This window comes from Solanum tuberosum, unplaced genomic scaffold (genome assembly GCF_000226075.1).
Source record: "Solanum tuberosum cultivar DM 1-3 516 R44 unplaced genomic scaffold, SolTub_3.0 scf00094, whole genome shotgun sequence".
NCBI classification, from domain to species: domain Eukaryota; kingdom Viridiplantae; phylum Streptophyta; class Magnoliopsida; order Solanales; family Solanaceae; genus Solanum; species Solanum tuberosum.
The window spans coordinates 848755-865557 of NW_006239020.1; the positions used below are offsets into that span (position 1 = coordinate 848755).

The window sequence follows — 16803 nt, forward strand, 5'->3', positions numbered from 1 at the left end:
AGGAGAGGGGGGGGGGGGGGAGGGTTATTATTTATCAAACTTATTCTGTTTGTCTGTAAAATAACAATGGACAATTTATTATGTATCAAACCATAGGTTTCAGCCCTTCCTTCCTGAAAGGAAGAGTTTGGAATTCTTTTTTCTTTCTGAGGGTTCAGGAGATTGTATCTAGTTGTAAGAAAATAAAAAAATTGCCTGGGTAGCTTAAGTGGTGAAAAAAGAAGTTATATCAACAACAAAGAAGGCTCCCAGATACATTTATTGAGGCCAGAAAAGACCACTTCTTTTCCGGTGATAGACTTGAGTTATCCCGCATCTCCTTAGAGTTTTTTCTCTAATCATGTAGTAGTGATTAATTTTATAACTACTGGAGATCCAATATGGGGGAGAATATGATACATTTTGTTGTGGCTTTCAAGTCTTACGCCATTACTATGGGAAGATATATTGCACATGTTTGTCCCAAACTCAGAAGTTCAGTTGGTACATGACAGGGGTTTATGCTCCAAATTGCAAACAGAGCAAGACATGATGTTTGGTGGAGATGGGGGTTCGGGGGAGGGGAGGGGGTGCAAGGGGTTTATTCGCAGGGCCTTGAATGGTAGGGTGAGACTTTAACATAGTTGGATTTCCCTCTGAAAAGAGGAACTAAATACCAGGTAGTTCTCATATTTCGTTGAAGATATTGAGCTGTGCTGGAAGGGGCAGTTACACATGGACCAAAGGAAATAAAGAGGAAATATCTTCCAGAGTTGATAGGCTAATTATTATATGGAATGGAATGACAACTTTTGCAGGATTAAGCAAGAAATCCTAGCAAGAGTTAGTTCAAACCATATTCCTGGGAATATAATAAGTCCTATTTCATGTTATAAAATTGGCGATTGGAGACCGAAAGATTCAATGACAGATTAAGACTTAGTAGACCTCCATTGTCACAGAAGGAATGCCAGATAACATTCTTGCAAGTAAGCTCAAAATTCGTAAATTGAAAGAATGGAGCTTAAATAATCATATAGTAATATGGAAGTGATGAAACTTTTTTATTTTTTTTGAAACTGGTAACATTAGTGATGAAACTTTTTATTCTAAATCTAATCTCATAATTGGATACTATACAACAATAAAGATATGTCTGAATCAGGAGGAGATTTTCAGGAAGGCTAATCTTTGTCTAGAATTTAAGGAGTATGCCAGAAAGGAAGAAATAACATGTAGAAAAGATCCAAGGCATTATGGAAGAAATAACATGTAGAAAAGATCCAGGGCAATATCGCTTAAACAGGGAGACAGGAAGACGGAGTTCCCTTCAAGAATTGTCAATGTACAGAAGAGAAACAATACTATTTATCAACTGGTGGTGGAGGGAGGGATTATGGAAGTGCCAGAAGATATCACAACGGAGATTATCACGTATTATTTGAAGCTTTATTCTGAAATTGAGGATGGCGGCCTAACTATAATATGAACAATTACTCTTCGATTTCTACTGCGGAATAGGAGGTCCTAGAAAGCTTGACTTGATTATGGAAGTGCCAGAAGATATCAAAGGGAAAAATCACCTTTTATTAGAAGCTTTATTCTGTAATTGAGAATGGCGGCCTAGCTATAATATGAGTAATTACCCTTCAATTTCGACTGAGGAATAGGAAGTCCTTGAATGCTCAACTCTATGTGCAGTGGTCAAAGCTTCTGGACATGATTGGTGTGCCATGTGTTTTTTCATCAAATGTTGGGAGGTAGTCAAGACAAATATAATGACAACTACCAAAAATTTTCATTCCTAGGAGATGTTAGTAAAAAGCTTAAGTCCTACTTATGTGACTAAAATCCCTAAAAACAATGGAGCTAAGGAGTTGAGACACTTAAGGCCAATTAGGTGCACCTTTTTACATTGACACTTTAGGCCAATTGAAGTTAATTTTCAGCGCTATGAAAATTTCTTGTGAACAGTATGTAACTTGAATGTTTAATAAGCAAACACATTTTTACATTGAACGATTGTGAATTTTTCAAAGTATTGTGACTTTTCTTGAAGGATTGTGACTTTTCTGATAAGACACAATAAGCACATGTTCATGCTACCCTTTGCTAGCTATAAATTTAGAAGTTCCCTCTCATTTTTAAACATAGGTAACTTGAATGTTTAATTATTATAATACCCCAAACTAACCCTTCGGGGTGGCCCAGTGGTTTGGACTTGGGACTTCCATGTTGGAGTTCGAAACCTCTTGCCAGCGAAAGCAAGGGGTTTGCCTTCTAGGTCGAGCTCGTCGTACCAGGCTTGCCTAATTCGGGTTACTTCTCCTATGTCGTTTGTGAGCTATTGCATAGGAGCGGAGTTTTTACTCTGTGTGCACCCAAAGGCTAGCGGCTGCGGGTTTCCCTTGTCATCAAAAAAAAAAAAACATAATACCCCAAACTAAAAAAATTCTAACTTGGATATTAAATTACTATATTACACCCATTTTAGTATATTTGCTATGGTTTACATTTATATTTATTTATTTATTCATATTATATTATATTTAAAGCAGATACCTTTTCACATTAAAGGCTTGTGACTTTTCTGATAAGACACAAAATAAGCACATGTTCATACCACCCTTTGATGGCGGTAAATATAGAAGTTTCCTCTCATTTTTAAACATAGGTAACTTGAATGTTTAATTATTATAGTACCCCAAACTAAAAAATCTTAACTTGAATATTAAATTACTGTAATACACCCATTTTAGTATATGTGCTATGTTTTACATTTATATTTATTTATTTATATTATATTTAAGGCAGACATCTTTGCACTTTAAAGAGTTGTGATTTTCTGATAAGGCACAATAAGCACATGCTCATACTGCCCTTTGTTGGCTATAAATAGAGGAGTTCATTGGGCTCAAATTTTTAATCTTTCATCTTGGTTTATTATTACTCCCTTTGTCCAACCATAATTGTTCACTATTGACTTGACATCGAGATTAAGAAGCTGTAAATGATAGGGGTAATTTTACCAAATTACCCTTATTAAATATCAGTCATCTAAACATTGAAAATGAATAGTATTTAATAGCAAGGGTAAAATAGACACAAATTAGTAAAGTACTGATTGGTTTTATAAACTAGATAAGTATGTTTGGACATCCAAAATAGTATAGTGAACAAGTAAAGATGGAAAAAGGGAGTATTATTTTTGAATATTTTTTCTTCTCTCTTTTTTGTGTGTTTTCTCTCTATTAGACTTCTTTGATTTGATTTTCTATAAAAAAATTGTAATTTTATTTGGGCTAAAATATTTAGTTCAAATAGACACAAACCAGTGTTGTCAAAGGTACGTTGAAGCCCTGAAGTGAGGCTCAAAACGTGCTGAGCGCTTCGTCTCACTTAATGTGTGTTTTAGTGTCGTCATCAAGGTGAATGTGTAAGCTTTCCAATGTAGTTCAAAAACAGTGAACTTTCTTTACAAAAAATCATATCTTCCTATTGCGATTATGTCCAGCTTTTGTCATTCTTAATTTTCTTTGATCTGTAACCTGCGAAAAGCCTTTTGGGTCTAACATACCTAATATTCCATATGAAAGCTTTTATCTTCATAAATAATTATTGTGTTTTGTACCATACTTAAGTTGCATGAAATTAAGTGTTAGTATTAGTTTATCTATGGTACTACTTGTTTGTTTCTTCCATTTCGTTTATCTTATTATCTTGTTGTTGTTACTGGTTCCTTTTCATCTTTTCTTAAGCCAAAGTATATCAAAACCAACCTCTCTATTTACAGACTTCTACTCCTAAATTTTCAAAGTTCACCAACCAATTAAACAAATCGAACCAAGAAATCAGTAACTCTTTTACTCTGAAACATCAAAGTTCACTAATCAATTCAACAAATCGAACAGGATAAGCTTAATACAATGAAAAAAAACCCACAAAAATAGTGCTCAATCACTAACTAACAGGTCAGCTAATATTAATCCTCTATCTACTTTATACTCCATCTAAAACAGTTCCATACCACTACTCAACAATGTCTTAAAAGTACCATATAAAGAACAGAGCTTTTCTCATGTCAAACAAACAGAACCATACCATATGGTGCAGTCTATCTTTAGAACTGACTTCCTTTAACGCCAGCATACGTATTTTCAAAAGTAGCGAGGAACACTTAGCTGACGATCATGGCAAAGAGGCACCCTCTTAGAATGATCAATTACGATAGAAATATCAAATCAAGAACCAAAAGAATGGATTCTTTATAAGCACAGTACTATTCTCGAAACTTGTTTATATCAAACTCACACCAAAAAAACTTCGATAGATAAAGCAGAAAAAGATAAGAAAGCAGCGAATCCGAACACGGTAGTATCTTGGTTAGAACTTTCGATCATCATTAAATCGAGGTACTTTCCGACAATTACGTCTCTCTCAAAGACTTTTTCTTTCCTTTCTTCCCCAACTTTCATTCTTTAACCCCACTCCCTATACCCCCACTGTTCAATATCTATACTGTATCGATATTCTTACCTATACATACATACAGATTTGTCCCCTTTTCCAAATCCACCATTCATTTCAAAAGGACAAACCCCTCTTACCAATTTTTGAATTATTTCATACGTTAACTACCTGAGTGAAAAATTATGGCATAGGGATAACAAATGAAATATATTATTCTCAAAATTCTTGTGAAGAATTATCAAAATCACACCAAAAAAAACTCTGATAAACAATGATGAAGAAGACGAAGCGAAAGAACTCACATGCAAAAGCTTGAACGATGGAAACCAAGAGGCCAGAAGACGAAAAGGCAAAACTTTTTTCTTGCTGAAATAGTGGAGAGCTGAACCTTTTGAGAGCAGATTTCTTAGAGAACAATATGAGCCTGTGGGAATATGATATTTGCAGCACCCAAAAATGACAGGAGAAGCCAATTTTTTCCATGTTAATCTCTTAGGACAGACAAAAAGTTTTTTGAGGTTATCCATTGAAGCAGACCAAAAAGAACTCTTTGGTAAATCAAAAAAGTTGCAGCAGTCTAAAACATTAACTAACCACACAATAAATGTGAAATGTACAGCAGTATTGAGGATGATTAGATAAATCAATTGAGGCAGTTCAAGATTTTATTCAGGATGTACAAAAGGCAGCAGCAGCTGAAAATATGAAATACCTATATCACCCCTAAATCAGCTGGTTAGGCTTAGGTTTTTTTGACCATTAAAAGAAGAGTACAACTTTAAAAGCTAAAATGTACAAACACAACAATGTAGATAATAAGGGAAATGCCTAAAATGCCCCTAATCCAGGGTAAATAAGGAGCTCAACTCTCCCTTAGATATAAGGAGTAATATATATGCATATGTACATATACATATACATATTTGATATTTTATGTTGTTAATTACTGTGGTAAATAGTAAATTTTTACATAATTTTCATATAATATATGCTCTCTTTGTCCCAATTTATGTGGTACACATGGAGTTTCAAGAGTAACCAATTCTTTTTATAAGGTTTTAGATAATTAAGTTATTAATATAATAATTTTAAAGTAATTTTCACATAGTATATGTTGCTCCCTTTTTTCCAATTTATGTGGTGCAGATGGAATTTCGAGAGTCAATTAAATTTTTTAATATATGTTTAGATATTTTAATTCATTAATTATAATTATTATGATTTATAATATTTTTTTACGTAATTTCTAAATAGATAAATTATTAAAAATTCCCTTTAATAATTTAATACCAATTCCTTCTGACACTTGTGTTTTACATTGTTGTAGTTGCAAAATATTGAATTTCTATTGACATCTTTCAATTCAAAGAACCCTAGATATTGGAGTAAAGGATCTTCAACAAGGATGCTTTAGTATGTCATAGATTCTTATTCAAGACTTGTATCATTTCATGATATGAATAGCTCTGGAAACATGTGAAGTGACATTTTTTCTTCATATATTTTTTTTCACAATTTAATTTGCCGAACTGGAAAAATGTTGCCACTGCTGGAAACAATTTAGTGAATTTGTAAAACAATATTTGTATCCTACTGTACATTGGTGCAACAAGCTTTTTGTTATTTCTCTGCAGTTCAAGATGATTTTAGCAAGAATTTCACTGTTTGATCACAAAGTGGATTTTGTTTTTCACTTTTCTGTTCCTCCGTAATTGTTTATATTGGACTCCCAAATCAGACATTTGAATCCCTTTCATGTGGTCTCAACTTGCAGAGTGCTTCAGATATGGTTTTAGCAGATGACAACTTCGCCACCGTTGTTGCAGTAAGCTTATATTCTTTTTCATTAAATTCTGCTAAATTTTTTGTCCTTAAAATTATATTCCTTTGGTTAATTGAATTATGTTTTCTGTGCAGGCAGTTGCTGAGGGAAGGGCTATATATAACAATACGAAGCAATTTATTAGATACATGATATCTTCAAACATTGGTGAAGTGGTCTGTATATTTGTGGCTGCTATGCTTGGGATTCCTGATACTCTTGTGCCTGTGAGTTGGTAGTCTATAACTTCTAGAGTTCATCTCCGTTTTTAAGCATCTCAAGTACACATTTTTCCCTTTCTTATCTGAATTAAGCAGTCATATTTTGCTTACTTCCGCATCCAAGTAAGTGGCCTAGTGGTCAATGAAGTTGGTTGAGAGCCATGATAAGCGATGATAACTCAAGAAAGTATAATGTGGGTTAACATTTCAAGTGATTGTATATCTTTTTGAAGTGCAATCGGTTGGCTAGGAGGAGGCAAGTCTGCAGTAGGAGTAGGGTTCGGCGCATGACATGAATCAACTAGGACTAGTACTGGGTGCAGACGACAATGATAAGTCAGGAGTGGTGGCACTACAACTAGAGACGTAGATGTAACGGTAGATTCCTTAAAAGTCAAACAGGTAAGACCTGGGTAAGACCTTAGAGACATCTGAATTATCAGAAGATGTAGAGTAAGGTTGAGATTAAACGAGTGTGACATTAGCGGACATAATGTATCGACGAAGATCAGGTGAATAGCAACGATATTCTTCTTTAACTCGAGAGTAACCAAGAAAAAAATTGTAGGAAAGTAGTCAGAATAGACCTCATCCACCGGCGCATGGTCAGATCTCGCTGAAAAATTCAAACCTCTAATCGGCGCGTGAGGTGGTCTTTTTCGGTGGGTTGACTGAGGTTGTCGCTGGAGATTGAGAGACCCAGTGGTGATGGTGGTTATTAAACAGCACTTAACGGAATAAGATGATGACCGAAATCAGTCTTGGCAGTCGCTGGAAATTAATGCACGGTGACCTATGAAGGTTTCTCACCAATGCTATGATATTATGTGAGAAATATTGGAGAAAAATATTATTGAATTGTATATACATTATTACACAAAGATCCTATTATAAACCACTATAATACTGAGAATTATAAGAAAAATATTATTGAATTGTTGTATCTACATTATTACATTGAGACCCTATTTATAGACACTACATTGGACTCCTAGTCCTACTAGGATTCCTATTCCTATTCCTATTCCTATTAGTATTCCTATTCTAAGTAGGATTTGTATATACTTTATTCCTATTCTAACACTCCCCCTCAAGCTGGTGCATACAAATTATATGTACCTAGCTTGTTACATATGTAATTAATATGAGGACCGGTGAGCGACTTGGTGAAGATATCTGGAAGCTGATCATTTGACTTCACAAATTTTTTAACAATATCTCCTTAGACTATTTTTTCTCTGACAAAGTGACAGTCAACCTCAATGTGCTTAGTCCTTTCATGAAACACTGGATTTGATGCGATATGAAGAGCCGCTTGATTATCACACACAAGTTCCATTTCCTATTCCTATTCCTATTAGTATTCCTATTCTAAGTAGGATTTGTATATACTTTATTCCTATTCTAACACTCCCCCTCAAGCTGGTGCATACAAATTATATGTACCTAGCTTGTTACATATGTAATTAATATGAGGACCGGTGAGCGACTTGGTGAAGATATCTGGAAGCTGATCATTTGACTTCACAAATTTTTTAACAATATCTCCTTAGACTATTTTTTCTCTGACAAAGTGACAGTCAACCTCAATGTGCTTAGTCCTTTCATGAAACATTGGATTTGATGCAATATGAAGGGCTGCTTGATTATCCCACACAAGTTCCATCTGGTTGATTTCGCCAAATTTTAGCTCTCCTAGCAACTGTTTGATCCAAACTAGCTCACAACTGTTTGATGCTTTATTTGTTTCTCTTCTAAGCATGTTAGGTTGCCTTCTTTGTGATTCCCTAATTATTTGTGAATTTACTTTTTATTTAGATTTATTAGGTGATTTTGTTAATATGCAGGTCCAACTGCTATGGGTAAATTTGGTCACTGATGGATTGCCTGCCACAGCTATTGGGTTTAATAAACAAGACTCAGATGTTATGAAGTCCAAACCTCGGAAGGTATTATTTTCTCTCCTGTCGTGGTTTGATATAATATGATCCTTTTGTTTACATTTACTACTGCTCTTTTGTTGTTTTCCAGTTGTTTACTATAAGGCTTAGATGGTACACTAGCTTTGAGCTTACAAGCTCCACTTCGCATGCATTTATTTTGTTGTTTATGCTACCTTGCTGGCGAATCAGGCTTGTTATTTATATAAGTTTGTATTGATTATGGACTATGTGATAGTCTTGTTAAGTTAGGAGATCTTAATGGTCTATTATTTAACCCAAAGCATGAAGCATACATTTTAAGGTGTCATGAACAGAGACAGCCTGCCTGGGAACTGATGCGGAACTTTCTGTTCTTCCTGGTTTAAAACTAAACAGAGGCTATTTGACTGAATAATTTAATTCTGGAAGTTAAGTTCAGGTACTATTGCTTTACAAGTTTCTTACTCAACTTTCATTTCTTTAGTTCAAATTTATGATCTATATCATATATCAGAAAGATGTTGGAAGCAGAGCATCCAGATACAATCAAACCTCATTATAATGGCAGTGTTTGTCTCAAAATTTCATGGTTACTATTGTGAAGTGGTGCTATATATGTATACTGACAATTGATAATTAAATCTCATTTAGCTGTTATAAAGCATGCAAATGATTAGTTTAATGATTTTGTACCAAGAAGAAGAAATGTATGTGTTAATCATTTAACCAAAAATATAGAAAGAGTATGAATGTAAAAAAGGCCAACACATGTAGCCTTTCCTCGTGAAATTATGACCATAACAGATGGGCACCATTTAAATACAATTTCTTTCCTTTTAGATATTCACACTTGAAATTTACTGTGTGTGTGATATTAATGATGATTACCATAAATATTTTAATATTTTATTGTTATACAAAAGAAAAAATATTTCTTGCAACATATTATGGCGGGGTAATTTTACAAAGTGTGTACCGCTATAATGAATGATACTAATGTTATAGGTAGAATGTTGTTATAGAGAAGTAAAATATAACATGAAAAATCGATTTTGGAATAAATCAGGCAGTTATAGTGAAGCAATGTTATTACAAGGTTTGATTGTATAGGATGAGTGTTCATAATTCATGTGATCTTCTATCCTAGGTCAAACTTATATTTGATTGTAAGTGGTTTGTAACACTTGGAATAGATATTACATGAAAAACTTAGGGTCAAATTTCTGGTTAAAAATGATAAAGCATGACATGTTCTTTTTTAGGGTGATCACATTTAACAAATTGCCCGTTCACGAATAAGTCCCAATTGTCAAGGTATTTTCGTCTTTGGCACGACCTCTTTGGGCCAGCTCAAGGATTTTGGGCCTCACGGTTTTGTTCCCTAGTATTTTAACCCAAAAGGCGCCTTAAGGCGACCTAGATGGATTGGGTTAAAGCGTTACAATATCTTGGTAGTTTGGCCTGGTATTGGAGTTGGTATCTCTCAGGTGGTAGGGCATCTCTGCAAGGATGTCAAGTTTTTTAAGGGATTGAGCGTATTGCCCACGAACCGATGGTGGGTGAACTCGAAAGGGAATTTGCAGTGAAAGTTGTCGTAGTAAAATTTCATATCAGAATGGGAGGGAAAGGTTAGGGGATATATAAGGTGAGTTCATTATTCAACCATGAGGCCCACTAGCCTTGGGTATCCCAAAGAGTACATACCAAATTAGACAATACCTTGGCAGTTAGGCCTGGGCTGTATTAGAGTTGGTACCACCCCTAACACGGTGGTGAAACATGCCTCAGTGAATACACTGAGTCCACAAGGGAGGGTGAGTATAACAACCTATGGATCTGTAGTGGTTGAACTAGTACGGGGATTCATGGTGAAACTTGCCTTAGACAAATCTCACATAGGAGTGGGATGGGAAGTTGGGGTCTATATAAGGGTGTGTTTAGGATTCAATTTTTAAGGCCCATTTTACATTAAAGCTCATACTAAAATGTGAGGCCAAAGTCTTGAGGTGGCCTACAGGGGTCCAAAACAAACAATACCTTGGCAATTGGGTCTAGGCCATGGCAGGTGATATCAAAATCGGTACTTCCCCTAGTACGAGGGTGGGGTAAATCATAGCGAGTACGCGGAGTCCCTAAAAGAGTGTGTGTGTTGATTAAGTGGAGCAGCCTATGGAACAGCTGGCAATTGAATGCAGAAGGAATTTTGTTGTGAAACTTGTCTTAGGCGATCCATGTAGTCCAAATGTCTTGTGCTTGCCGGAGTGGTCGGGTTAATGCAGACAAACCTTGGCAGTTAGGCCTGAGTCACGACATTGTTTCTCCAACTTCATCTTTCGAGTAAGAGAGAACTGATTTCTTTGTGATATGTAAATGCAATCAAGCATAAAATAATTGGAGAATCCCTTCAGAGGGATACAGTGTTGTTGCATGATTATACAATGAATTTAACTAACAGGATTTAAGGATACAAAATTAAGACTGGTTCATCTGATGCTGTTTTAATAAACAAAGAGCACATTAAGCTAGACGAAGCCATCAACACATTTTGAGCCTCTCTTCAAGGCTTAAGCTTGCATTTGACAACACTGGTTATAGTACAGATAGCTTATGTACTTCACCTTTCTTAACAAACTTATATAAATTGTTTCTTATACATTGTTTTGCTAGAAAAGAATCATGGTCGTTGGTTGAACTTATGAATCACCCAAGTTTGCCAAGTTTGAATAGAATTATCACTCTGCTTTCCTAGTTTCTTCTCTCTCTCCCTCGTTAACAGTGTCCATCTTTCTGAAACAAGCTTTTGTAGCTTTTCCTTTCACAAATATCTTCGATGACATTTCTAGTTATTTGATTAAGTTCATCCTAAATGCTTGGGACACGTGCTTGTCAGCACGACATGGAAGGTGGAAATTGCACTTGTTAAATGGTTTTTTTTTTTTTTGGTATTGTTCAACTTTACTGGCTGTGACAGTGAAGTGTCAAGTGCCCTTACTATATTAAAGTTAATTGTGATCTTTCTGTTTTTTTATCTTCCATGAAATGTTTGCTCATTATCTTAATTTCTTGCCTCGCAAATGCGTTAATATTTTAACCTTTTCCAAAAATTAGAAAGCTAGATGTTGAAAAAAAGTCAAATCTGAAACCTCCTTTCACTTGTTTATGACAGGTCAATGAAGCAGTGGTTAGTGGGTGGCTGTTTTTCCGTTATCTAGTTATTGGAGGTAGACACATTCCTTATTTACTTTTGTTGCGTACCTAGTATTTGGAAGTTTAAGGCCTCTGTTTAGTCGAATAGTATATCGAAAATACTTCTTACTCGCTGAAGTGAAGGTGAATATTTTGAATGTTATTAGCATACAGTAAACACTGACATTTGGAGATAAAATTTGTTTGTAGTTGTTAGTTATATGATACCTGACCTGTCCTGCATTTGTTTTCCTTGACTTTTGTTGATTGTAATTCTCTTTCGTGCAGCATATGTTGGACTTGCCACTGTTGCAGGTTTTATATGGTGGTTTGTTTATTATGATAATGGACCGAAACTCCCATATACTGAATTGGTAAGTTCACTCGAAGATGTTCCTTATATTGATGGGGTTGGAGTAGGGGTGGCAAAATGGGTAAAATTAATGGTTATACGTTCGAGGATCGGGTATCCAATCATTTAAAAGTGGGTCAAATATGGATCAACCCATGTTAGAACATGAATAGGTTTATACAATCCTATTAGAATAGGAATAGGTTATACAATCCTATTAGAATAGGAATAGGTTATACAATCCTATTAGAATAGGAATAGGTTTATACAATCCTATTAGAATAGGAATAGGTTATACAATCCTATTAGAATAGGAATAGGTTTATACAATCCTATTAGAATAGGAATAGGTTTATACAATCCTATTAGAATAGGAATAGGTTATACAATCCTATTAGAATAGGAATAGGTTTATACAATCCTATTAGAATAGGAATAGGTTATACAATCCTATTTAGAATAGGAATAGGAATACAAATAGAAATAGGAATAGTAAATAGTATCCTAATTTGTAAAGGATTGTATTCCAGTGTCTATAAATTGGGTCTCAATGTGATGATGTAGACACAACAACAATTCAATAATATTCTTTTTCTATATTTCTCACAACCCATATTATCCATCATAAAATATGGATAAACCATGGATATCTACCAATTGCACTCCCCTTAAAAGTATGCAAGGGTGTAGGAACCTCTATAATGTACAATTATTTAGGTTTTGTTTGGTATGAAGAATTTTTTTTTCCAATTTTCTCATGTTTGGCTGGCTTAAATGTTTTGGAAAATATTTTTCAAATAGATTTATTTTCCTCTAATTTAAGGAAAATGACTTCCATACATAAAGCAAGGAATTTTTTTCAAAGCTTCCCTTAAATTAGACCCGACTTCTGACTTTCGACCTCAACCCATGACACAAGATCCTACTTCCAGCTCCAACCCAAGACCCTACTCCCGACTACGATCCCGACCCGACCTTTGCCCCGATTGGGATGCGACTTTCAATCTCGACTGCAATCAACTCATAACCTCGATCTAAAAAGAAAAAATGCTCGTAATCTAGGATATTTGTTTTTTCACATAATAAGAAGCCATGGATAATATTTATATCCATAATATCCGGTTGTTTACCTATTTTATCCATTTTCACTTTCCTTAGTTTTGGCCCACCCATATCTGACTCGACCCACCCATTTGCCACCGCTAGGTTGGAGTGTTGACAAGTACCTCTGTGGTCACAAAAGTTAGTACGTTATGAACCTGCAAAAGCTCCTTCAGCTTCAAACCTTTATTAATAAGAATCTACCTCCAACACCTCGTGAGCATAGAAGGGAAAAATTATGAGTTATGGGTGAGTCACACTTCTTTCTCTTCCCATTTGTGCATTTAGAGGGCTGCATTGAAGAATTGGTTTCATAGTGTTAATGTGTGGTTTGGGGGGGATATTCAGATTCAGGGACTTACGATTTTGAAAACTTGGGAGTATATCTCCTTGAATAGCCTTTAGATTAAAACTAACTCGTTTGTGTTTGTTTTCAGATGCATTTTGACAGTTGTTCAACAAGGGAAACAAATTATGCTTGCAGTATATTCAGTGATCGCCACCCATCTACTGTTTCAATGACGGTGCTTGTTGTTGTTGAGATGTTCAATGCATTGAATAATCTCAGTGAAAATCAATCTTTACTGTAAGCATGATACTGAAACTGTTGTTTATCTGATTTGTTACTTTTGCTTTGTTAAAAAGTATATCCCCACACTTTTTTATCCTTTTATTTGAGGAAATGGAAAACTGTTCTTTTAAAGAATTTCTTCAAAGGCAATACCTCCACCTTCCACTTATTGTGAACTCTATTGCTTAGAAAAACTTATATGCAATTACTTTTTCAGATAGAATTGTAGTAAAAATGATTCGCAGCTACACAGATTTAACATATGCCTTTCTTCTTCTGAACCTTGAAATTCTTGATGCATTTCATGGGAAGTTCTATTGGCATTTGTCCTACTGCTTCTGAATATTTAGCCGTTCTTACCAACTTTCCAGTTCTGTTCTTTGTCAAAATTACTTTTTTTTTGACAAAGGTAACAGTAATTTGTCAAAATTACTTTGTCTACAGTAATTATTTGATTGACATTTTATCAGAAATTCCTAATGTTGAATGCTTACAGCTTGGGTCTGAAAGTTCTTGTAAAGCCACTCAAAGTCCTGGCTACCTCACCGGCTTAGTAGTCCTTTTGACCATTCTAGAAAATACAGTAATTTTTAGGAGATTTCTTCACTGATCCATAACCCCTTCCCACATTCCAAAATCCCTCTAAAAATCTGTTTATTACAAAATATTACGTTAGGATTTTATTTAAGGTGGGTCTAGGTTTTTCTGCCAATTTTTTCTTAGTGATGAATATAATTTTTGTTCTTTAGATAAACAAATACCTTGTAATCTACACGTTTTGGGCCTCAATAAGTAATGTATGTACAAGGTCCAGATATTCTCCTTCTCAAGATGTGGATTGCATTCTGCATCTTGTCATAACTCATATGCTATCCAAAATTGACTTAACTTTTATAATCTTCTAGAGACATTGTTGCTGAAGCTCTATAGTGTTTCCAAACTCTGTTGTCTTGCAATATCTGTATAGAATGCCTTCTACCGAGACAGTATATTGAAATTACATCAAAGTAACTGTAAGTCCTTCAGGACTGACTATATTTCAATTTGTTCTTTAGTGTCATCCCTCCATGGAGTAATCTATGGCTTGTTGGTTCGATTATCTTCACCATGATCCTTCACATTCTCATTCTTTATGTGCAACCATTATCCGCTCTATTCTCTGTAAGTAGTCTCTTTTTCTTCTGACTTGAAGCATAATTTTTTTCAGTTGTGTGATGGCCTCCTTATGCTGGACATGTTAGTTAATGATCCTGATGTGTGAGAATTGCAGGTGACACCGTTAAGCTGGGCAGAGTGGACAGTTGTGCTATACCTTTCATTTCCTGTAAGAGATTTGACCATCAAAGTCCTTAACTGTGGACTCCCTTTCATATTTATGTTTGTGAACTGCAAAAATCGTTTTTTCTGTATCCTACTGGAGAATTCGTTTATCATAATTTTTGGAAGAAAGCGTGATTTGTATAACTGGAGATATGCTGTAGTTCAAATGAGGATAAGTATTGTTAAGATTGGTGCCACATGTAGCAAATGTGTCGTTCTTGGATTCAAAAAGGTGTGACCTTTCGCTGATCTCTATAGCTCGCGTCCATCATAAATGCAGCTAGAGTATGGGCCCACTTGCTGCCTAGATAGAGTGTCTCTGTTTAGTTCCAGGTATTATAGTCATAGATACAGTATAAGTCAGGCATCAGAAAGAATATGCTGGAGATATATTATCTCGGTTGCTGATTCTCTGTAACTATATCCTTAAAAACTGTGCATTATGGCCAAGTTCCTCGAGCTTAAAAAATGGAAGGGGGGCAAAAGGAATTGCTCATTATCAATTTCTATGCCTGTGTTCATGTTGACATTTTGTTTGACCTTTCCCCTTCATGTTTGCCAGTAGCTTTTGTTCTTGTGTTCTACTTCATAAATATTCTTGCCATTTATCATGAAGTGGATTTCCCCCTTCCATGACTACTGCTACTTTTTCTTGTTAGGTGATATTAATTGATGAAATACTGAAGTTCGTCTCTCGAAATTCAGGTAATAATATTCAACATGTTGTTCCCCTAAGAGGATTGAACTTTGAATTCTAGTATTACTGATGTATGTTTTTTGTTGGTGCCTTGTTTATAGGAATAAGATTCAGTTTCAGATTCAGACGTGCTGATTTACTTCCAAAAAGAGAGATACGTGACAAGTAAGCTCTCAGACTTGTACACTGAGGATGATTGTTGGAAGCTCAAGCACTAAATGTTGCAGCTGAAAGATTAGATAAAGTACACAACAAATTTTGTTCCAACTGAAAAGACATGTGTTGTTCATTTTTTCTGATTCAACTCTCATTTCATTAGATGAGAAATTTACAAGCAAGAATTTGAGAATTAAGGGCCCGTTCGGTCACTGGATAAGACTTGAGTTATTCATGTATAATGTTGCATAAGCTTTACGTGTTTGGTAGCATTTTTATGTCCGGTATAAAATTCAACACACATAATGTTATGTTTGGTTAGAAAATTAGAAAACCACATAACTAATGCATGTATAAGTTATGAGTTGATCTATGTATTATTTGGAATAAATTATATTTGAATAAAAAATACCTAAATAAAATAAGAAAATGGAATCGATTGGGTGGAGACTGTCACGCCCCGAGGCTACCCCGTAGATGTAACACGGGACCTAGGATCACGAGTGATCCGAAGCTAACCCTGAGTTTGGCATATATCAAGCATACTGAAAATAACTGAGTAAAACAGTGGATATCTGAAATGGGGAAAAACCCAACTAGTTTGAATATATATAACATACTAAGAGTTTAGTGATAACTGAAACAACCACTTAATTCAAGCTGAATCTACTACTATGTCTCAAAAGCCTCTAACTAAGTTGAGTTGTTGAGACATGCCCCAAACTAACTCAACTGAAAACTAAAAATAAAGATTGAAATAGGAAGATGTTTATTGTCCTCGAAGTATGAGGACTCACCACTGAAGTTGTTAAATGTGGATCGATCTAAGCGTGAGCTTCGGATGCTGTGTGCCTGAACCTACATCATGAAACGATGTAGTGCAAAGTATGCGTCAGTACTTGAAATGTATTGAGCATGCAGGATATAAATTTGCTAAGGTGAACAAAATGTATAAGCTGCGCAATGATATAATCTGGACAAGGATATTTACTGAAGTATAAATGAA

At 35.1% G+C, this 16803-nt stretch overlaps 1 protein-coding gene across 4 annotated transcripts in view; it reads left to right on the forward strand.

Annotated features, from left to right (window-relative positions):
• Positions 1-16069, forward strand: part of LOC102595434 (calcium-transporting ATPase 3, endoplasmic reticulum-type) — a 69480-nt gene extending 53411 nt beyond the window's left edge. Inside the window, exons 25-34 of one of the 4 annotated variants that reach the window (XM_006347803.2) lie at positions 6224-6274; positions 6367-6498; positions 8340-8441; positions 11581-11635; positions 11889-11974; positions 13491-13639; positions 14680-14785; positions 14895-14948; positions 15604-15649; positions 15743-16069. In XM_006347803.2, the coding sequence (XP_006347865.1) occupies positions 6224-6274; positions 6367-6498; positions 8340-8441; positions 11581-11635; positions 11889-11974; positions 13491-13639; positions 14680-14785; positions 14895-14948; positions 15604-15649; positions 15743-15810 (849 nt within the window). In that variant the 3' untranslated portion in view covers positions 15811-16069. Of the gene's footprint in view, positions 1-6223; positions 6275-6366; positions 6499-8339; positions 8442-8749; positions 8854-11580; positions 11636-11888; positions 11975-13490; positions 13640-14679; positions 14786-14831; positions 15650-15742 lie in introns of those variants that run through there. The other 3 variants (XR_001473495.1, XM_006347804.2, XR_001473496.1) reach the window with 3 other exon arrangements.
• The last annotated feature ends 734 nt before the right edge of the window (positions 16070-16803 follow it).